Raw genomic sequence first — 23,938 nt, 5'->3', positions numbered from 1 at the left:
CCAGTATTACACTTATCCCAAAACCAGGCAAAGACACCTCCAAAAAGGAGAACTATAGGCCAATCTCCTTAATGAACATTGATGCAAAAATCCTCAATAAAATAATGGCAAACCGAATTCAACAACACATCAAAAAGATTATTCACCACGACCAAGTAGGCTTCATCCCAGGGATGCAGGGGTAGTTCAACATTCGAAAATCAATAAATGTAATAAACCACATTAACAGAAGCAAAGACAAAAACCACTTGATCATCTCAATAGATGCAGAAAAAGCCTTTGATAAGATCCAACACCATTTCATGATAAAAGCTCTAAGAAAACTAGGAATAGAAGGAAAGTTCCTCAACATTATAAAAGCTATATATGACAAACCTACAGCCAGCATTATACTTAACGGAGAAAAACTGAAACCATTCCCTCTAAAATCAGGAACCAGACAAGGATGTCCACTATCTCCCCTCCTATTCAACATAGTACTGGAATTCCTAGCCAGAGCAATTAGGCAAGAAGAAGGAATAAAAGGAATACAAATAGGTAAAGAAACTGTCAAAATATCCCTATTTGCAGACGTCATGATCCTATACCTTAAAGTCCCAAAAAACTCTACTCAGAAGCTTCTAGACATCATCAATAGCTATAGCAAGGTAGCAGGATATAAAATCAACATAGAAAAATCATTAGCATTTCTATACACTAACAATGAGCAAACGGAAAAAGAATGTATGAAAACAATTCCATTTACAATAGCCTCAAAAAAATCAAATACCTAGGTGTAAACCTAACAAAAGATGTGAAAGACCTCTACAAGGAAAACTATACACTTCTGAAGAAAGAGATTGAGGAAGACTATAGAAAGTGGAGAGATCTCCCATGCTCATGGATTGGTAGAATCAACATAGTAAAAATGTTGATACTCCCTAAAGTTATCTACATGTTTAATGCAATTCCCATAAAAATTCCAATGACATTCATTAAAGAGATCGAAAAGTCTACCGTGAAATTTATATGGAAGCACAGAAAGCCACGAATAGCCAAGGCAATACTCAGTCAAAAGAAGAATGCAGGAAGTATCACAATACCTGACTTCAAAGTATATTACAAAGCAGTAGCAATAAGAACAGCATGGTACTGGCACAAAAACAGACATGAAGACCAGTGGAACAAAATAGAGAACCCAGATATGAAGCCACAAAACTATAACCAACTTGTCTTTTACAAAGGAGCTAAAAATAGACAATGGGAAATAGCAGCCTCTTCAACAAAAACTTCTGGGAAAACTGGTTAGCAGTCTGCAAAAAACTGAAACTAGATCCATGTATATCACCCTATACCAAGATTAACTCAGAACGGATCAAGGATCTTAATATCAGACACCAAACTCTGAAGTTGATACAGGAAAGAAATACCCTGGAATTAGCAGGTATAGGTAAGAACTTTCTCAACGAAACCCGAGCAGCACAGCAACTAAGACCTAGCATAGATAAATGGGACCTCATAAAACTAAAAAGCTTGTGTTCATCAAAAGAAATGGTCTCCCACAGATTGGCAGAAAATACTTGCCAACTATACATGAATCAAAGGACTGATAACCAGAATATATAGGGAACTTAAAAAAACTAAATTCTCCCAAAACAAATGAACTAATAAAGAAATGGGCATGTGAACCAAACAGAACATTCTCAAAAAAAGAAATTCAAATGGCCAAAAAACACATGAAAAAATGCTCATCATCTCTAGCAATAAAGGAAGTGCAAATTAAAAGCATGCTAAGATTCCACCTCACCCCTGTTAGAATAGCCATCATCAGCAACACCACCACAGGTGTTGGCGAGGATGTGGGGAAAAAGGAACCCTCTTGCACTGTTGGTGGGAATGTAAACTAGTACAACCACTCTGGAAAAAAATTTGGAGGCTTCTTAATAAGCTAGACATTGATTGATCTACCATTTGATCCAGCAATACCACTCTTGGGGATATACCCAAAAGACTGTGACAAAGATTACTTCAGAGGCACCTGCACACCCATGTTTATTGTGGCACTATTCACAATAGCCAAGTTATGGAAACAGTCAAGATGCCCCAGCACTGATGAATGGATTAAGAAAATGTGGTATCTATACACAATGGAATTTTATGCAGCCATGAAGAAGAACGAAATGTTATCATTCGCTGGTAAATGGATGGAATTGGAGAACATCATTCTGAGTGAGGTTAGCCTGGCCCAAAAGACCAAAAATCGTATGTTCTCCCTCATATGTGGACATTAGATCAAGGGCAAACACAACAGTTGGATTGGACTCTGAGCACATGATAAAAGCGAGAGCACACAAGGGAGGGGTGAGGACAGGTAAGACACCTAAAAAACTAGCTAGCATTTGTTGTCCTTAATGCAGAGAAACTAAAGCAGATACCTTAAAAGCAACTGAGGCCAATAGGAAAAGGGGACCAGGAACTAGAGAAAAGGTTAGATCAAAAAGAATTAACCTAGAAGGTAACACACACACATAGGAAATAATGTGAGTCAATGCCCTGTATAGCTATCCTTATCTCAACCTGGAAAAACCCTTGTTCCTTCCTATGATTGCTTATACTCCCTCTACAACAAAATTAGAAATAAGGGCAAAATAGTTTCTGCTGGGTATTGAGGGGGTGGGGGGGAGAGGGAGGGGGTGGAGTGGGTGGTAAGGGAGGGGTGGGGGCGGGGGGAGAAATGACCCAAGCCTTGTATGCACGTATGAATAAAAAAAAAAAAGAGTTATGACACCTGATGCAACCTTAATCTAATGTGAGCATGAATGGGCAATGATGAGTGCCAGAACTTCCTCTTCATCCAAGAGTGAGGCTGAGCACTGTTCTCCGTGGTACCTCACAGGGACACCAGCAGGACTGAGTTATATGGCTTTATGTGGAGACAAACTCCAGAACACGCCCTTCATTGGCCTTGACTTTCTCTGTCTCTTTCTTCTTCTACCCCTCTGCTTGCTGAGACCACCATCCCAAAATGCTGCCTCTTCATCTGTTTTATCTCAAAATAGATGTTTCCGCAGTAACAGAGCAACACTGCTGTTAGGAAGAGAATGGTTATTTCATGGGGTATGTGTTATTTCTTTATTAAAAATATTTGTAACAGATTTGGCAAATTGTTGGCTTTTAAAAACCTGATATGTATATTTTTGAGTTGGAAATAATGTTCTAAATTTCTGTGTCAAACTCATTTCCCTTCTTGACTCTGAGTTCTTCTGAAACCTAATGCTGGTGGTGTTAAAATCTGGTTTCTACTTTGGTATGTTCATCATAGCTTGAATAAAATTAATTGATTGTAAGAATTAAATAAAGGTGCCTGTACTTAGCTAGCAGAGGAGATGACACACTGTATAATTAAATTCAAAGATGCCTTTTGTCCAATTTTTATTTGTACTTTGTAGAATATATTTATCGTTGAGCAGTGGTTTGCTATCTAAAACCTTCTGCTGTACTGAATAGATTTTCCTGAGTTTTAAACAACAGGATTGAGCATGACTAAGTTAGAAAATACTATGTAAGAGTGGATGGCAATATATTAAGAGAAACACAATTTGCCAGACACTATAAAATAACTTATTGGAACAGAATTCTCTTAGGTTCCAGAAAATTAAATCCCACTAGGATTCAAAATCAAAGAGGGGGGAAAAAAAAAGAATAAAGAAAGAAATTAAAACAGAAGGAGAACAACAATTTTCAAAAGCTCACTTAGAAGAGGATGTTTTTGTTAGGAAATTTAGAGCTTATGGCATGAAGGACTTCTTCCAGAGAAAAGCCATATGTTCTTTTGTGCATGCCAGCGTTAAACAGTCCCGACTCTGCAAATATCAAGGCAAAATGCTGTGCTGCCCTTAAGGCAGAAACGAACTCTTTCTGTAAAGCAGCAGTCTGCTGACATGCTGGGCACTCATTTGCATGAGTGACTTTGCACTAAGAATATCTTTTTTTTTTTTTTTGATTTGTTACATATCTTTATTTATTTATTTTTTTTTTCATTTTTCTTTTATTATTCATATGTGCATACAAGGCTTGGTTCATTTCTCCCCCCTGCCCCCACCCCCTCCCTTACCACCCACTCCACCCCCTCCCGCTCCCCCCCTCAATACCCAGCAGAAACTATTTTGTCCTTATCTCTAATTTTGTTGTAGAGAGAGTATGAGCAATAATAGGAAGGAACAAGGGGTTTTGCTGGTTGATATAAGGATAGCTATACAGGGCATTGACTCACATTGATTTCCTGTGCGTGGGTGTTACCTTCTAGGTTAATTCTTTTTGATCTAACCTTTTCTCTAGTTCCTGGTCCCCTTTTCCTATTGGCCTCAGTTGCTTTAAGGTATCTGCTTTAGTTTCTCTGCATTAAGGGCAACAAATGCTAGCTAGTTTTTTAGGTGTCTTACCTATCCTCACCCCTTCCTTGTGTGCTCTCGCTTTTATCATGTGCTCATAGTCCAGTCCCCTTGTTGTGTTTGCCCTTGATCTAATGTCCACATATGAGGGAGAACATACGATTTTTGGTCTTTTGAGCCAGGCTAACCTCACTCAGAATGATGTTCTCCAATTCCATCCATTTACCAGCGAATGATAACATTTCGTTCTTCTTCATGGCTGCATAAAATTCCATTGTGTATAGATACCACATTTTCTTAATCCATTCGTCAGTGCTGGGACATCTTGGCTGTTTCCATAACTTGGCTATTGTGAATAGTGCCGCAATAAACATGGATGTGCAGGTGCCTCTGGAGTAACAGTCTTTTGGGTATATCCCCAAGAGTGGTATTGCTGGATCAAATGGTAGATCGATGTCCAGCTTTTTAAGTAGCCTCCAAATTTTTTTCCAGAGTGGTTGTACTAGTCTACATTCCCACCAACAGTGTAAGAGGGTTCCTTTTTCCCCGCATCCTCGCCAACACCTGTTGTTGGTGGTGTTGCTGATGATGGCTATTCTAACAGGGGTGAGGTGGAATCTTAGTGTGGTTTTAATTTGCATTTCCTTTATTGCTAGAGATGGTGAGCATTTTTTCATGTGTTTTCTGGCCATTTGAATTTCTTCTTTTGAGAAAGTTCTGTTTAGTTCACATGCCCATTTCTTTATTGGTTCATTAGTTTTGGGAGAATTTAGTTTTTTAAGTTCCCTGTATATTCTGGTTATCAGTCCTTTGTCTGATGTATAATTGGCAAATATTTTCTCCCACTCTGTGGGTGTTCTCTTCAGTTTAGAGACCATTTCTTTTGATGAACAGAAGCTTTTTAGTTTTATGAGGTCCCATTTATCTATGCTATCTCTTAGTTGCTGTGCTGCTGGGGTTTCATTGAGAAAGTTCTTACCTATACCTACTAACTCCAGAGTATTTCCTACTCTTTCTTGTATCAACTTAAGAGTTTGGGTTCTGATATTAAGATCCTTGATCCATTTTGAGTTAATCTTGGTTTAGGGTGGTATACATAGATCTAGTTTCAGTTTTTTGCAGACTGCTAACCAGTTTTCCCAGCAGTTTTTGTTGAAGAGGCTGCTATTTCTCCATCGTATATTTTTAGCTCCTTTGTAAAAGACAAGTTGGTTATAGTTGTGTGGCTTCATATCTGGATCCTCTATTCTGTTCCACTGGTCTTCATGTCTGTTTTTGTGCCAGTACCATGCTGTTTTTATTGTTATTGCTTTGTAATATAGTTTGAAGTCAGGTATTGTGATACCTCCTGCATTGTTCTTTTGACTGAGTATTGCCTTGGCTATTCGTGGCCTCTTGTGTTTCCATATAAATTTCACAGTAGATTTTTCAATCTCTTTAATGAATGTCATTGGAATTTTGATGGGAATTGCATTAAACATGTAGATTACTTTGGGGAGTATCGACATTTTTACTATGTTGATTCTACCAATCCATGAGCATGGGAGATCTCTCCACTTTCTATAGTCTTCCTCAATCTCTTTCTTCAGAAGTGTATAGTTTTCCATGTAGAGGTCTTTCACATCTTTTGTTAGGTTTACACCTAGGTATTTGATTTTTTTTGAGGCTATTGTAAATGGAATTGTTTTCATACATTCTTTTTCCGTTTGCTCATTGTTAGTGTATAGAAATGCTAATGATTTTTCTATGTTGATTTTATATCCTGCTACTTTGCTATAGCTATTGATGATGTCTAGAAGCTTCTGAGTAGAGTTTTTTGGGTCTTTAAGGTATAGGATCATGTCGTCTGCAAATAGGGATATTTTGACAGTTTCTTTACCTATTTGTATTCCTTTTATTCCTTCTTCTTGCCTAATTGCTCTGGCTAGGAATTCCAGCACTGTGTTGAATAGGAGTGGAGATAGTGGGCATCCTTGTCTGGTTCCTGATTTTAGAGGGAACGGTTTTAATTTTTCTCCATTAAGTATAATGCTGGCTGTAGGTTTGTCATATATAGCTTTTATAATGTTGAGGAACTTTCCTTCTATTCCTTGCAGTAAGAATATCTGGAGTGATGCTTTAACATCATAAGTTCCATCCATGTTTCTTCTTGCTCTGGACTGAATGTTTAGATCCTCCCAAAATCATATGTTGAAACTCTGAACCCCTATTGTGATGGTGTCCTGACATGAGACCCTTGGCAGGTGAAGAGGGTTAGATGAGATATTGAAGTAGAGTCCTTATGGTGGAATTAGTGTTCTAGTAAGAAGAAAGATCTTTCTCTTTCCAGACAAATCCAGAGGAAGGTCTTTCACAGGACAGGTGAAAAGACAGCTAACCAAAAGCAAGGAAGAGAAACCTTCCCAACTCCCAACATGATCTTGGACTTCCAGTCTTTAGAACTGGGAGAAAATAAATTTGTTGTTTAAGTTGCCCAGAAAATGAAGGTTGGTCTGAAAGTATTAGCTAATACTCTCCCTTGCTGGTGTTAGGAAGGTCTTACCTAGTCCACAGAGCTGGCAGGATCTTACATCTAACAGCTTCTCCAGCTTCATCTTGATGGCTTTCTCTTCCTTCTCTGGTCTTCATCCTGGCTTCATGGAAGAACCATGCTTGCTGACATGCTCTAAGACCTTTGCACATCATCCTCACAGTGTCTTTGGTACTTACCAAGTAAAAGGCATTCAGTAAACATTTCTCAAATGAATGGATAGCACAGATTAGAAGGTAGCCACATTCTACTGTGGTGGTGGTGGTGGTCAAAGAGAAGATACTGTGGTAGGGGAACAAGCTTATGGAAAAGGCAGCACATTGTCTGCTTTGTCTGATTGTTATGGTTTTAAGTAGGCCAACTCTGGCTTTTACTCTAATTTCTCTAACTTCTTTTCATCATGTTCTTATCAACAGTCATGCCTAATATTATCTTTTCTAAAATACTCTGCTGAATATGTTACTGTTGCAGAATATGACAAGAGTTGATACTAATTGCAATTTCCCTGTTTCTATAACCACCTTGTGTCCTCAAGCTTTGCCACTGTCTGATAGGTATTTAGTGGGAAAGAGGGAAAGGCAAATACTGTGATTCTTAAGGGGAATTGTATCAAAGTGATTTGAATAGAAAAAGGAAGTTAAAGGAAGAACATGCAGACCAAGTTAGTGCAGAATTTGGTATACTGCTCCAGCTGCCTTCTGGGCTGTTCAAACATTGCAGAACAACCACATGTCCAGGGCACACTAGATTCTGGGGAAATAGAGATGAACAAGATTAAAAATTGCTACCTTTCAAAAACTTGGAAAGGCATTCAAATAAACCACGATGGTACAAAACAGGATCTAACAAGTGTTGAACAGTTAGGCTAGAGGCTATGGGAGCTCAGAGATGTTTGGAAGTCTTTAGGGTGGGTGTAATTAACTTAGGGACAATATGATTCAGTTAGCATATAAACACAGAGAGTTACAGATTTATTATTGAAAGATACTAAAACCCAAGTGATGTTGATTACTTATTGTTAGTTACCAAGAAAATTTTTTACCAACATGTTTTAGCAATATAAAAAGTTTTAGAAAGAAATGTACAAATTTTCAAACATTAAATTTGCATGATGTTTATAGCCAACCCAAATAAATGCTTCCTGGGAATCTTTTATTGGGTATGGAATCAGAGGACCTAGGTTTCAGTGCTAGTTAGAAAAGTTCTTGGTACATAATAGACACTAATTTAAGCTCTGTTGTATTTGTTCTGTATGGAGAATGTAATCTAAAGATGATTTGCTGTCTTTTTTTTTTTTTACAAGAATGGTATTTGCATCAAAATAACCTTAAAGAAAAAACAATACCATAGCATCTTCTCGTCAAAACACTTTGCATAGTATTTTCTCTTTTCTTCCCTTTCCTAATTTATGACCCACTCTAATGTACTAAAAATAGTGCTACAGCAGTTAGAAATTCCAGAGAATGAGAACAGAATATATTAGAGAGAGAGGGGAGGGAGAGGCTCATTTCAAGTAACTGCCTCACACAGTTGTGGGTGCTGGTGAGTCTGAATGGGAGGGCAGGCTCAGAAGCCACACAGAAGCTGATGTTGAAGTCTTGAGGCAGAATCTTTCTCCTTCGGTTTTATTCTTAAAGCTTTCCATTTGATTGGGTGAGACCCACCCACATTGTCCAGGATAATCTCCTTTACTTAAGGTCAACTGATTGTAGATCTTAACTGTATCTATACTGCCTCTTCACAGGAACACCTCAGTAGTGTTTGACTGAATAACTGGTTCTGTAGCCCAACAGAGTTGACACGTAAGATTAGCCATCACAGAAATAGGCGTCAAATCAAATTTTTTGGTTGTTAAGTATCCTAGAACTTGCCTGGTTATTTGTACCCAACATATCCTGGCCCTATTTTGTGGATGAGGAAAAAGGTCCATGGAAATTGATAGAGTACTAGTTCTCAAAAGTACTCAGTAGCAGAGGTGTTCTCAGAAGTTTCTCTTAACACAAAAAAGACCAGATTTGTTCCTTCTTTGCCGTATTAACCAAGTCATCAAATACTTGGTTCTAAACCATTTCTTAACCAGTTCTGAAATCTCAAATTAATTAGAAGCACAATTTTCCTCTTTATGAGTTCTGCTTTTTTACTCAACAGAATTTATGACTAAGCTTTCAATAGAATTTTTAAAAAATTCTACTACATGACATAATTCCTGCCTCAGGTCTGAGAGTCTAGTTTTAGCAGATACTGTGGTACATTTCATCTTCAATGGTTTATTACAGTGCATGGTAAAAAAAGAATACAATTCTTACTATGGCCAGAGGGGAAACATTACTGAAATGCCACCCGTCTCTGCCATGCTGCCCTCTTAAATTATTTGTTGTCTCATGAAGAAGTAGATTATTTGGGGGAGCTGAAAAATTAGGAAGTGCTGGGTCCTTTTATTTTGCATGTTGTACATCAAAAATGTTTTCTTTAATACAAAAATAATATCACTTGTAAATGGAACTATAGTTGGTAGTTATAAAGTATTTGTCCAGAAAGGAGCAGAAAGCTCTGTATGATACTTCTGTAATAAATTTTACTGACTTCCTTTGAGTAATATCTGTAGGTAATTAGCCCCATAGTCTATGGAAAATTTTCACTTTGGGGAAGGTTATTACTTTTAACCTTCCAGTAAACCACACCAGGAATAATTTAGAGCATTATACAAACCAAATTCTGCATTTTCTGTATAGTATTTGACAGCAAGGAGGATTGGGAGCTGGAATAAAGACCACACACTTAGCTCACCCAAACTCATTTTAACATTTTTAGCTCTGAGAAGGCATCCAGTCTTCATCTTGTTAAATTCTTTTGGAAAAAAAATTTACTCGTTTTTATATAAGAGGAGTCTTTCCAATTTTTTTTCAGTTATCAAATTCTATTTGGTACTTAGAAATAGTCAGAATTCACTCAGTCTTGATAGATGAAAATTGCTTATTAAGACATAATAATCCTTGGGCAGGGGGATAACTGTTAGAGCAACTTGTCTGGCATTTATTCATTTTCTAAGAGAATCTTAAATTTCTGAGTGGAAAAAATAAAAACATATTCTTTGAAATCTGTTTTCAAAACATCATGACATTTAAGCACTCCAATTTGATGACAGCTGAGAAAATGTAGTGTGAGATTCATATGGCAGAAACCAAGGCCACACTGCCTTCCATACATGGGAATGCCACCATCTGGAAAATCACCATCAGCATGTACTAGCCCAATACCAAGAAAGGGTCGCTAGAATTTTGACTTTGCTCTTTCCTTCTGAATATCTGACACAGCACCAAGTATTGTCATTATAAGTTTACTTTGTAGATGATAAAAAGAATTCCATGATGAGTCAGAGGGTGGTCTTCTTTTCTCTATGCTCAGAGGTGTTGCCTTTCTGCAAATACTGGGAAAACTGAAGAGTGTCCTACAGGATAGTGATTAAAACTTCTTTCTAAAGAGGTGGACCTTAAGTAATATTGTTCTTTAATAATGCATTTTAATTATATTTAGAATTCTTTTTTAAAATATAAAAATAACAACTTAAAATTTCAGCTTTCATGTGATTTGTTTTTGTTCATGGGGTATAGAGAAGCTTGCCTAGCATGTGCAAGGCTCTGAATAAACATGTACTATGATACTTAATAAAATTATGGTGAATAAAAAGAGCATTTGAGAAAAGCATTATACTTTCTGTCATATGTATGTGGGTATATGTACACACAAATTTGTTCACATGTGTCATTTATATTTACATGTATATTTATATAGATTTATGTATACACACATGTACATACTGCGTGTAAAACTAAACATATATACTATGTTTAGATAGCACCGGGATTAATGTGAAGAATATATTACTAATGCTAATTTTGATTGTACTAAAAGTAATAAAATAGATGAATGCAGAATAGATACAACAAAGATAGAGTTTTCTTTAGCCTTAGTTATGAATAAAATATCATACAGTGTAGTTCGAATTTTCTAATTTTCCTTGCCTATTCCTGATGAGGAAAAGATACTATATTTACAGATGAGACCAAACGCTCTTGAAGGAGATAGGGAACCAATGCTAAGTCATAGTTAACATCTTTCTTTAATTTATGTGAATGTATCACATAGAGATTTTTTTTCCACTTTGCTCTGCAATTGCTATCTTAGGTACTGAGGTGTCAGACATTTTTAAATAAAAACATGAATATGATTCCTAATTTTTGCACCTTTCAGTTCAGCTGGGCTAAAAAATCTTGGCAATTTTGTTCTTTAAATACTTTAGGTAGTCAGACAGAGATGAGTCTTACTAAGAATACAAAAGAAATTTGATAATAGGCTGGGTGGCACAGATGATGGAGAAGGTGAAATCCTGGTGGACATTTAGGATAATGTCTTGGATTTGAATAGGGAAATAGGTCCAGTTATAAAGCACATTTGGTAGATGGTAAGGAAACCTGTCTTTGTATAAGAACCAGTGGGATACAAAGCTGACCAAAAACAGGAAAGGTAGGTGAATAATGGCAGGTGTGGGAGTGTATGAGCAAATATGGTCTTAAGTATATTGAATTTTACTGGTGATGTGATTTTTCAAGGAGACCTTTAGTTGGAGATGCCTTAGTTTGCTCTTAAGTGTTGGTAAATGAAATGCAATGCTGAGAAGTATCATAGCTGCAGCTAGAGGACAGAATGTCTTCTGCCTGGAAGTGACAGATAATTTGGGGGCCGATGAGTCACTGCTAGAAAGCAGGGCAGCATCCTTTGGTCTGGGAACTGCAGTCATTTATTTAAACTGTACCTTGCTGCTAGTTCCCTTTGACATTTTTTTTCTTATTTGGTGGATAGAGAAATTGGCAGCATAAGACATCTACTATTGCAGATTCAAAATTAAGACTTTTAGTTTAAAATTCAGTTGATTATACATCAGACAAGGGAAATCTTAAATTGACTGGGGTCATCATGGGAAGGGGACTAGCGGGGAGTGAAGAGGACTAGAGGAGATGAACCAATTAGTGTTGCAATACATATATGCATAGAAACATCACAAGGAAACTCCCTGTGTAGCTATCTTTATCTCACACTAGAAAAGATGTCATGTTTTTCTTTTTATCTTTTATCTTTTTTCTTCTGCAAAGTTGGAGACCATTAGGGCAGAACAGGTCCTATGGAGGGGTTGGCACCAGTGGCGGCGGGAGGTGGTGGGGAAAGGGGGCAGGAGGATGACTATGTTGCAAATAACATGTACACATATAAATAAATACAAAATGATACCTGTTGAAACTGTTCCAGGAATTGGAGGAGAGGGGTGAAGCAGAGTGGTGGAGGGGGTGAATTCAAATATGATGTATTTGATAAGAACCTTTGTAAATGCCACAGTGCACCCCTACCCAGCACAACAATAAAGAAAAAAATAAAGTTTTAGGAAAATTGTGCCTTTTGAAAAACTGTCCCAGAGTGAGATGATCACTCGTTTTATGGCTCCTCTCAGTCTTCTTAAGGGCAGTATTGGCAATAGTCCATTTCAGTTCAGTTTGGCAGATCTTTACTCAGTGCTTGTTGTGAGCAATATAATGAAGAAAAAGACAGAGGAGGGTAAGAATTTTGGTTTGGTTGGCATGTACAGTGTATGGGAAGTGTAATGGCAGAGAGGAATACAAGTTGTGCTAAAAGAGTCCCATTGAACTCTCAGTATCTTTAGAGTTTTAGATGATACAGGAGAATTGCTTTAGAAATTGTTTTAGGTTTGTTGATGGTACAAAGAGACACATTGGCTCACTTGCACTGTTCTGTTGGATTCAAATAGCTTTTCTTGAGGTTTGTTTAAATAGATGATCAATTTCTCAAGCCCAGCATTTTATCAAGAATACTAAACAATATCAGGAAATATTTAATACCATGAAATTTAATTTTAGGAACAACCTCAATGGAAAAGAATAGCATAAATGGTACCAGGTAAGGAAAGCAAAATTCTTCATTATTGCTTAAATGTGCTCAGGGAGCCTGAATTCCCAACCTTGATTCTTATGCATGAAAAAAGGAAGTTTTAGTCATGTTTATTCAAAGAAAATGAGGAGAAGATGTTTACCATACTCCTAAGGAATGAGTCAGTTATTATTTAGCCTTGGTATATTTGGAGTTTTTGTGACTTAGAAAAATAGCCCTGAGAATAATGCAGATGTCATTTTGAGTAATACTCCCCTCCTCAGGAGTATAATTAGATAAGAATTTTTTTATATCAACCAACCAGTACCATTCATTGTGTGCGGTGAACTGTTTCTCAGAGTATCTTAAATAGCAGCCGTTGGAGAAAAAAAGAAATGAAATGACCTCTTTTGCTCTCCTTCCCATTGTTTCTCTCTCTCTCAAGCATTTGTGAACTAGATAGTTCACAAATTGATCTCAGTGTGAGTTACCAGGACTTGTTCTAAATTAGTACTGGCTAGTGTGACCCCAGTATCCCATTTGGTATAGGGAGCCAAATGCTGTTTTACTGATGAATGCCAAGTGCAGGTGAATTAATACCATGGGTGAAGACCATGTTTTATTCTCTAGAGTTGGTCAAAATTTGATCATTTTAAAGTTACCAGGAATCTCTGATGTTGATAGAAATGAAGGCATCTCTCAGATTTTTTGTGCATCCATTTGTAAATAAAGTTAAAGGTCTCATTCACAGGTGATTTAAGTCATGTAACTGTAATTGTCTTCTTGGACAACAACAAGGCTTTAGGATATAGTGAGTTTCCTGATATTGGAGGCAGTTATGTAGAATGGAGATCACAGTTGAAAATTGTATAGCAAATACTTCTTTATTTTGTGGGAGTTTAGATTAGACTTTTACAGCCAAATTTTAATGATAAATCATGTATTTTGAAAATAAGACACAAGAAGGGATGAAATATGAGCTGAAACTATCATGGAGCAGAAATGAGAGGGAAGAAATCAGTGTGACAGAAAAAAGTTTGGTGATAGTGAGAGTTTGGTATTAATAACCTTTAAGGCCCCTTCTATTCCTGATTTCCTGTATCTTACACCTGAGATTGCAAGTCAGGTTATTGGCACATGTAATTCTACTAGAATTCAGCTTAACCTCTCCTATTTCTCTCTCCTATTTCAACTTTGGTAAAAAATCCTTTATGAAGCAGACAGTAAAACTGGCTTTGGGACAATCACAATTGGAATAGGCTTTAAATTAGGTGAGACTGATGCCAGACAAAGCCTGGACATATAAAGACTGCTAAATATTTGATTACCACCATCATTCAGGGCCCATGTAAAGTGAGAAAGCTAATGCCAAGTACCAAGAGTTAAAGTAGCAAATCTACATTGCCACATCTGGACATCTGAATCTAATGAAACATCAGGCAGAGAAAGTCAGCACCACGGACAGCTGTAGTGTGCATCTAAAATCTGGGGTTTGACATGATCTTGGCTCCACCTCTTCCTAATTAATAGTGTCTATCATGAATTGGCATTCTCATTCATGCAACAATCAATTTTCTTATATGCAGTGTAGAAATAGTATCTGTTTTGCATAGTTCTTGGGGGAACATATATTAAATAAATTACAAATGAAAGTGTGTCAGTGATCCAAATTTATTAATACTGTTTTTCTTAGCCTTTCATTTTGAATCATTGATCTTTATCTACTAAAGATTATATTAGGGGAAATTCTGGCTTCTTTTCAAAGTATGAAATGAAAGATAAATTAATGAGAGACATCAGAATATTAAAAGCAGGTACTTTTTGGTGAGAGATAGAGACTAGGATTTGTTGGATACCTTGTAGGTTCAAATACAGGTTGTTATGCCACATAATTTTCATAACAATTTCATGTATCTAGAAAAGAGTAGAGGAATCAGTCCATGCCATGCTCTGTCCTACACTGTATTCCTTCTGTTACTACTGATGGGCTAAGAAATGGCATGTGGTATGTAGGGATAGAGTAATGATAAAATTCCCAGTCTCAGATTTCCCAAAAGTAGTCTCTTCTGAAGGTTTTCCTGATGGCAGAAATGAAGACTGAAGGGCAGAGAGAAAGGAAGGGTAAAAAACACTCTTCGGACACCAAAAAGGGGATATCAGAGCTTCAAAGACAAGGAGATGGGAGCCAGAGGCCACATACAAAGAGATGAGCCAAGCTTACTGGGACAACCTAGAGCTGCTGAGACTGATACAAGTTGGCCACGGTGGAACCCTCTGCAAAGACTCTCAACCCAGAGGCTGTTGGAGGAAGTTTTTTAAAAATCATATTTGGTTATCTGTGTGTGGTGACTTTATGTAATGTAGTGATGTCTTAGAGAAAAACATTTAATTACTTTACAATTAGGGTATTTTAAAGGCAATGAAAATCTTGTGTCATTAGCATTCAATATTATTGCCTTTGATGAAAACAGACTATTTTTCTTGTGATTTTTTCATACATTTTTATTATTTTTCAATTTTTAAATTCTTTTATTGAAATATACAGAAAGTTTTAAAAATCATGTACATTTCACTGGAATTTGCAGATGTAGATGCCCTTTCATAGCTATCACCCAGATCAGATATCCATGCCCTTGGGAGTCCCCTTCCACATTGTATAGGGCAGGTCTGTGTGATCCTTAGATATGCAGAAACAATGGCATATAACTTCCTAGGGTAAGTCATAAATGATTTTATGCCTTCTCACTTGGATCACTTACTCTGGGGAAAAGCTAGTTGCCATTCCATGAAGATAATGGAGCAGCTGTATCAAGCCAGTCACTGAGACCTTCTGTCAATAGCCATGTTGCCATATGCCACATGAGTGCACCATCTTGGAAGCAGATCTTCCTGCCCCAGTCGAGCCTTCTGATGACTATAGCCCTGGCCAACATCTTTTAACATTTTTATTCTTAATTTGAATAATTTTTTAAAAAAGAATAGGATATCTAATTTTTAATGTGAATTTTAATTGGAAATTTATAATTTGTAGATGTTAAATATAAAATGTATGATAATAAAAATGATTGGGTAGCAAAGAAATATCTTCAACATAATTTCATTTTCTTTGTCTTTTGTATATTAGTACATATATAACTACAGAGAGTTGTGTAAGACTGGTGTGCAAGTCTCTATCTGGAGATCAGCTGGGATAATTTGTTTTTTAATAGCTTGATAGATGCTTGTGATTATCTGTTCGATAGCTCATTGAGGAATAGGTTGAACAAGTAGCAATTTTCTACCTAGGAACATTTTAGATCCATTATTAGAGGAAAATGATTATTAGATGATGCCATTGTTTCTTAGAACTTTCATGAGGAAAATGTTAGTGACTAGGTAGTTGTACAATGATTTCTATAATAGAAAGAGCACCAGAGTTGAAATAAAAAATACAAGTTTGAGTTCCTGCTTCAATACCCATTAGGTGATAGCCTCTGATAAATTGTTTACCAAAGGATTCTTTCTATGAAAATGGATGTTCTACCTGAGTCAGAGAATGGTTGTGAGATTACATTAGGTGATGTTTTTGAAAGTGCTTGATAAATTCAACACATCTTTGTAAAAACACTGTTTATAATAATTCTCTCTTATGGTTATTTTCTATAGAAAGTGAGTGAGAAGGTTGGAGGAGCTGAAGGGACTAAGCTAGATGATGACTTCAAGGAGATGGAAAGGGTAAGTCCTTCCCTCTTAGTTTTCCCTTGTCTTATACTTACATTTTGTTGTATTAGAAATATACTCTCCTTCTAGTGTATATTTTGAATCAGAAAATGTGAAGTATCCTAAATTCCCTTTGTACTGTCCTGAGAATAAGACCTCACTGAAGATGAAATGTCATAATGGACTTCTTTTGCAGGTGAATTTCACCATCACTTTTCCAAATATGGCTAATATGGAGTTAGCATTTGAATTAGGGTGAGAGGGGAAGAGGAGAAAGTGAAGAATGATGTCCCAAATGTCACTGGGAGGGTTTGGGTCCCTTTCTGGCTGTAGAGGACTTTCCGACAGGATAATGCCATCCAGAGGCAACAACAGATAGTAGAGAGAGTACAGTTTTGGAGCCTGACTTGGGCCATCACAAACTACAAATCCAGTTGTTGCCTCTGTTTTCTTAATAAAAGTAAAATGAGCAATAATGAAAATCATTTAGCATTCTGCCTAAAGGATTGCAGGTTTTCAAAAGACAGTGTGGAGGTGGTGAACAAAATATCTCATTTCATTTCTCTTGGGAATAGGCCAGATTTTCTCTTTCACTTTGAGGTTGTTAATGGCAACTGATATTTAGGCTTCATTTGATTAAGAGTATGTATTGAATTGTGCAAATAAATATTTTAGATGCTAAATTGCTTGCGGGTAATGAATGAGTCTTGGAGCACAAAGCCTGACTTGAGTGGATCAGAATGCCATAAGCCTGTGATACATAGAAACAACATTTAAACACTGTTAAGAATATTACTATTGTAATGAAGCATTTTTTCCTTATGATTCTATCAGAAGTTTTTTTAGAGGTCCGGTAGTTTTTCATAGTCTACATCATTCCCAGGGGGCCGTCTCAGTTTTTCTATTTTTGTTATGTTCATGAAGAGTCAAAGAAAATTCCTAGATGCTTTCTGCCTTGTCTTTTTCAGTTTTGCTCCTAGTGAGTTCATTGATGAGCTCGACAAGTGCATTATGTCTCCTCTGAGCCTGGACTGTAGGAGATAGACAAGGTTGCTGAGTATGTGAAGTTTAGTCTAGTGGGAAAGATGGACTTTGGATACATAATGACCATTGTGGTGAGGTTAACAGACGAGGTCCTAGAGATGGAGATGCCTTGCACAGGACGCTCACTCACATAGGGTGTTCTGCAAAGACTTTCCTGATATGCAGGTGAAGATGCAGAGACTGAAGTAAGAGTTAGCACAACTTCGTATGCTTCTAGTAAAGGAAACAACATGCATGCAGGCAAGAGAGAATATTTGAATTCCTGAATAAAAAGATGAGTTACCAAAAGCCAGAAATTTTGTGAAATGAGTCTGTGTAGTGTATACATAGCTAAGTTTTGGGAATTAGCCTTGCTGATGGCTACCATTGGTGAAGAGATTTTATATTAGAGACCTGAGCCTTAACCAGAATTCTGGGAAAACAATCACTTACACCTAATACCTGGAAGCTACTTTCCCTCACTGGACTAAAGTCAACCTTGGTCCTTCTTCCTCATCTCTGTGTGGTTATAAATACGATCTGCTCTTCAACCACAGATGGTAATAATTGATAATCATACTTCTAGAAATGGCATAAATCTCCTGACACTGATAAGTTTCCAGAATGACTTGATTTTGACTCCACCTCTTCCCTCATTATGAACAACTGCATGGGTCTCACCTCTTTTGAGAGCATTTATAGTATGCTACCTGGCCAGTGGCATGTCCTTTTGAGAGATTAGGTAGGTATGTAGGAATTTGGAGTTAAGTACCAGGTGTCAGAAATTAGTTTTTCTTTTAGCATCTGCCAGGACTAAAGCTGATAAGCTATGTAGTGCACTAAGCTAGACAAACCAACTTTCTGTTTCATAAATGAGACTAATAAGAATAGGAAATTTGGAGAACAGAGTAAGGTTTAATCACTGCGCAACTAATTAGACATTTGGAGACTTATTTTGCTATAAAATCAATGCCAATCTTAAAAACTAATTAAAATAAAAGAAGATCTTGTCAAGTATTTTTTTTACTTTAGGCAAATGTCCACAGATATACCCCAAAGTCTGAAGATAAAGTATTTTGTTTCTCCTATTTCATACAAAATTTCTGAAGCTTTTATTTCAAAATCAGATATTCCTGAAATAAAGTAAACTTCTGATTGTTTTAAGAACCTATGGTTCTGTATTTGAGTTTTTACCTAAGTAAATTCAGATATTTAGATTTCAGTGTATCTTGAAAATAGTTTTATTCCATTTTATTCTATACATCTTTTGTCTTATCTGTGTCTCTCACAAATTTTGTATTCACTCCCCATGCTTGGTTTACTTAAATGTGAAAAATTTCTGTGGTAATTATAGGGACTTAGAATCTCAAACCTTTTCTTTCCTGTTAATTTGTTGCACACAAAAATATTTTAGCTTGGTATTCTCAGGCCTACAAAAGAATTGCCTTTCCATAGTTTTTTGTTGTTGTTGTTCATCAACCATTTGAAACCTTTGTTCAGCTGTATTCTCAGAGGTGCAATTAGATAACAAAATGAAATAAATTAGAGGTCTGCATCGAGCAGCATTACTGGGAGAGAGAGGTGTATATTCCTAGAGGTTGGTCCTCTAATTGCAGTTCCAGCCTCTCCCCTGCTGGTTTGCAGCCTAATCCCCTAGTGTCTCCCAGCCTTCACAGTCTAACCCTCCTTGAGCTGATTGTAGAATCCTTGGGTTGTGTTGTCTCTGTAAGAACCCTGCCCATAATGATTTTTTGCCTCTACTTAAGACATGCCTTGCATGGAGTTGTTTCTTTTAAATGCTATCTGTTGCTTATAAGCTTTGTTAAATACAGGCTACATTCCTTACCATGATGCAGACATTGATGGATTTGTTCTTTGAAAAGCTGCAGACTTTTTTGTTAAGTGGAAGTTCTTGAATTTGAGAACCTCTGTTTCCTTCTCAAATTTCCATCACTTGAATTGATGATTTTTTTTTTAATTTGGAGAAAAATTACATTAATTAATTATCTTGGAAAATCTATAAATGCCTCTAGGTGTCAAGTGTTGTGCTGGGTACCACGAATACAAAGATGAATGAGGCCCAGTCCCACCTTCAGGGGGCTTCCAACTTTGGTGGAAAAAATAGGCACATGAATCAGCAGCTAATAGGCCACAGTACTTGGTTCCCAGGGAAGACCTATGAGAGATGCCTAACTCTTTTTTGCAATATGAAAAGCATCTAATAAATTCCTTCATTTATATCAGAGGGGGATTCTAGGGCTACAAACATGGCAACAGGCCATTTAATAAAATGAAATTCTAATTAAAAGGCAGACTCAAGTTTTAAGAAAGGCATGATGTTGAGAAAGAACAAAAGACTGCCATTCGATTCCAGGGTGAGGACTGTTGGCAGAGTGGGAGGAGGGAAAAATTAACAAGGACCATGGCCATTACTATCATGGTCACTGGGTAGAGCTGAGTTCTATCCTTCTATCTACCTCTAAGCAGAAGAGTGGGATTATGAATGGAAGCCATGGGGAGATAGATTCTGGTTAAGTGTGAGAAAGAACTTTTGGCCAGCAGAGCTTTTAAAAAAACAAAAGCCCCAGAGATTACTGAATTCCCCATCACTACCCTCATTGAAATAGAGGCTAAACCTACAGCTCTCAGCTGTCATATGAAACATGCCAGTCATCTCTTGAGTTTTATATCAAGTAACTTACTATTATCAATATCCCTTTTTAATGATGTCACTCCTACTTGGATTCCAGTGATGCCCCTTGAAAAGGGAGAGAAGGGAGCAAAGGTCCAGTCACAAAGCTCAGAGTAACACACATCCCTGAGTTGGCCCATGGGGTCTGCCCTGCTGTTGGATATCCAACAGGCTGAAACCCCAAACAAGATGACCTGTAAAGTCATCGTTCTTCTTAGCCTGAAATTCCATGAAGACAAGCTTCCTCTCAGTTATGTGTTTGTGGTGGTTTCCAAGCTTATACTCATCAAAGGTACTACTCAAGATTAGCAAGGTTAAAAAATTACATTGGAGCAATCTCAGCCTAGTACTTTATTTTCCAAATATTATTCATTTGTCACTTTCTGAATACATATGATACCTGCTTTAAAGCAAGGCAGTTTGACTACAGGTGCATTAACTCTCCAGACTCAGTGAGGAGCTGTTAAGAACACCATTCTTGGTGAGCTTGCATCTCCTACCAGACATACTTTCCCAGGATGCTGTTTTCATCATATCTCTGTGACTTGTTTGTTAGCTATAATCAGAGTTCTCTGTACTTTTAAGTGGGGGTGTACACTCTTAATAGCTACATTTTCTTAAGTTTAATGATAGAAAAACTAAAAATTTGAGATTTTAGTGTTTCATATAACATCTTAACTTGTTTCATATAACCACTGAGACTTACTAAGCACCCATGTCCAAGTGGGTACTTAATTCATCTATTTATTATCAGTTGCCAAACCCACAAACTATCTATGATCCATTTAAGGTATCTAACGTTCTCTTAAACTCTGTGCTGCTTCCCTGTGGCAGCATCTGGATTATGATGATATTTGACAGTATGAAATCATGTCTTTGAGTACTTTTTTTGCTCTATTAGGAATGCCATGTTGTTTACATGTTTTTTTGCCACAGATTTTTGCCTTCAGAAGAAAACCTTATTTTACACAGAGGCTGTATTTCCTAAAAACATGCCTGTATTTGTATATATTTCAGTTTCATCTTGTTTAAACAGCTTTCCCCAAAGTCCCCCATGTTAATCAGTTTTTTCTTTGCTGTGACAAATACCCAATAGGAACAATTTAAAGGAGGAAAGGCTTATTTTTATTCATGATTTCAGTCCATGGTCTGCTGCCTCCATTGCTTTGGGCCTGAGGTGAGGCAGAAGATTATGGTGGTGGTAGAAGCATGCAGTGGAGGAGGCTGCTGAAAGAGAGGGAAGGGGGAGGCAGGCACACACACACCACATACACACACCACACACACACCACACACACCACACACATACCACACACACACACACCACACTACACCCCCATACACACACCACACACACACACACCCACACACACCCACACACCACACACACACCCCCACACACCCCACTCACCATACACACACACATATCACACCACACACCACACACACACACACCACACACACACACACACACCCCACTCACCACACACACACACATATCACACCACACACCACACACACACACACACCACACACACACACACACATATCACACCACACACCACACACACACACACACCACACACACACACCCACACACCCCACTCACCACACACACACACATATCACACCACACACCACACACACACCACACACACACACACACACCCCACTCACCACACACACACACATATCACACCACACACCACACACACACACACACACCACACACACACACACACACACACACACACACACACACCAAGGACAAGATGTAACTTCAAAGGTCCTCAGAAACCTACTTCCCCCAATCAGGTCCCACCCTTCACAGTTTCTATCACCTCCCAACAGTTCATTCAATTATCAATCTACCAATAAATTGATTAATTTTTTGATTGAGCCCTCATGACTCAGTTACCCTACTCTATCAGCTGGATCCGAGTCCTTACTACGTGAACCTTCTTGAAGAGCACTTCATGTCCAGACCATAACGTCTCCCATCCCCAAGCAAGATTAAAGATGGAGGATTCAGAGCTCTTAAGAATGTAATTTGTTGTAATTTACAGTGCATGAAAACATTTCCAGGTAATTGGAAAATTTTGAAGTAAATATCTGTATGTCACAAGTTAAAAGTTAAATTGTGCTGTTATTAAATGGGAATAAGTTCTTGCTAGTTATAATAAATTATTTAATCTCCTTCATGCCTGTTTTACCAGGCTTGATCATAATAGAATATGCACTCAGATATTCTCATTTAGGTATATAAACAAATAGCTTTCCCAGCAAGTACCTAGCAAAGTGCATTCTAGATTGTCACCAGTTAAGTTTCCTGGTTTGTCTATGGCTGACACAATATAGTATAGCAAATGAGTTTTGAACAGTATTATTGGAGATAGAGAGAAAAGTTAGAAAGCAGTCATCCTTCTACTGGCAGATCACTTTAGAATAGTGAATGTTCATTAGACAATTCAGTCCTGGTACTCTCTCTTAGAAACTTCTGATATATGATTAGGAAAAACATTTTTCTTCCCATAATAGCACTAACTGCGTGACCTCAAGAAGATCATTTTCCTTCCCTTGATCTTCAGTTTGCACATGTAAGAAAATAAAGCTTTGGATTCATACTGGTCTCTTCTTTTGTGTTCATTAATTCTGTCAAATGGTTATCTGTTGGAGTACAATCAAAAGAAGGGCCTATGAATAAATTTTCTAAAAGCTATTCCCTACTGGGTAGATGTCCTGAAAAGAAAATATACAAATAACTATATTGAATAAGTGGATTTTAAGTAAAGGTTGTTTTTACTCTGATCAAAAGGGTTTAGACAGAACTTCTATAATGATGCCTGGATTAGGTAACAAGATGTGGTGAAGGAAATGCCTCAATGAGCACAAAGTCTACACAAGGTCTGGGTGATATTGATTATGTCTTAGAAGATTTTGGTCAGGCCACAAGGGAGACTGGGATAGTTTTTATTCCCGATTCCCTTTAAGGTTGAGTCCCACTCTGGGGACCAAACATGATACTCTACTATTGGTATCTCCAAGGTCTCTAAGATCTTGGGTTACCTCTTTTAACCAAATGAATGGCCTCTATTTATAGAGTCTAAGTAGTTGGCTGCCTGTTTACAGTGCTCATTATGGAAGGGGGTTCTATGTAGTTTAGAACTGTTTGTCACAGTCTTCCTTGCTGACTTCCCTGAACCATGCTGGGTAGGTGCTGCTGGCACAGCATCTGTTGGAAGCTTATGGAACTGAGGCTGTGTGGTCCAACAGGTGGGAGTGGGAGAGCTTCCCTCTGTAGAGCTCAGATAAAACAGTTACATAGTGAAGTTATGTGGACAAAGCTCCCATACATGTTGAGGACTTCCAAACAGAACAGAAGATGGGATGGCAGGTACTTTCCTCCTGACCCTGTTTTACTGGCTATGGTCAGGTCTCCAGCTTCCTCTGTGGGAGGATACAAAGTACCTTCTTGCTGTGGTTTGACATCTCTCTTAAATTGAGACATGGTCCTGGTACCTGGTTTCTTATAAGGAGCTTTTACTTTCAAGAAATATAGGGGTAGTATTCAAGAGTACAGTCTCTGGAGCAAATATCTTGATGTCTTTGTATCTATTTTCTCATCTATGTAAAGATATTTAAATCCCTTAGACAAGTTTTTGACATTTTATGGTGGCTATGATTATA

The 23,938-nt window shown here is 37.5% G+C and overlaps 1 protein-coding gene across 2 annotated transcripts in view; it reads left to right on the top strand.

The window, feature by feature from the left end:
- Sh3gl2 (SH3 domain containing GRB2 like 2, endophilin A1) overlaps positions 1-23,938 on the top strand; it is a 202,562-nt gene that overhangs the window by 136,236 nt on the left and 42,388 nt on the right. The window contains exons 1-2 of one of the 2 annotated variants that reach the window (XM_074051746.1): positions 2,791-3,096; positions 16,483-16,551. In XM_074051746.1, the coding sequence (XP_073907847.1) occupies positions 2,806-3,096; positions 16,483-16,551 (360 nt within the window). In that variant the 5' untranslated portion in view covers positions 2,791-2,805. Of the gene's footprint in view, positions 1-2,790; positions 3,097-16,482; positions 16,552-23,938 lie in introns of those variants that run through there. The other variant, XM_074051747.1, reaches the window with a different exon arrangement.

This window comes from Castor canadensis, chromosome 13, assembly GCF_047511655.1.
Source record: "Castor canadensis chromosome 13, mCasCan1.hap1v2, whole genome shotgun sequence".
Taxonomy (NCBI): Eukaryota; Metazoa; Chordata; class Mammalia; order Rodentia; family Castoridae; genus Castor; species Castor canadensis.
The sequence above is the reverse complement of the archived record's forward strand: the minus strand, read 5'-3'. Positions and strand labels throughout refer to the sequence as shown.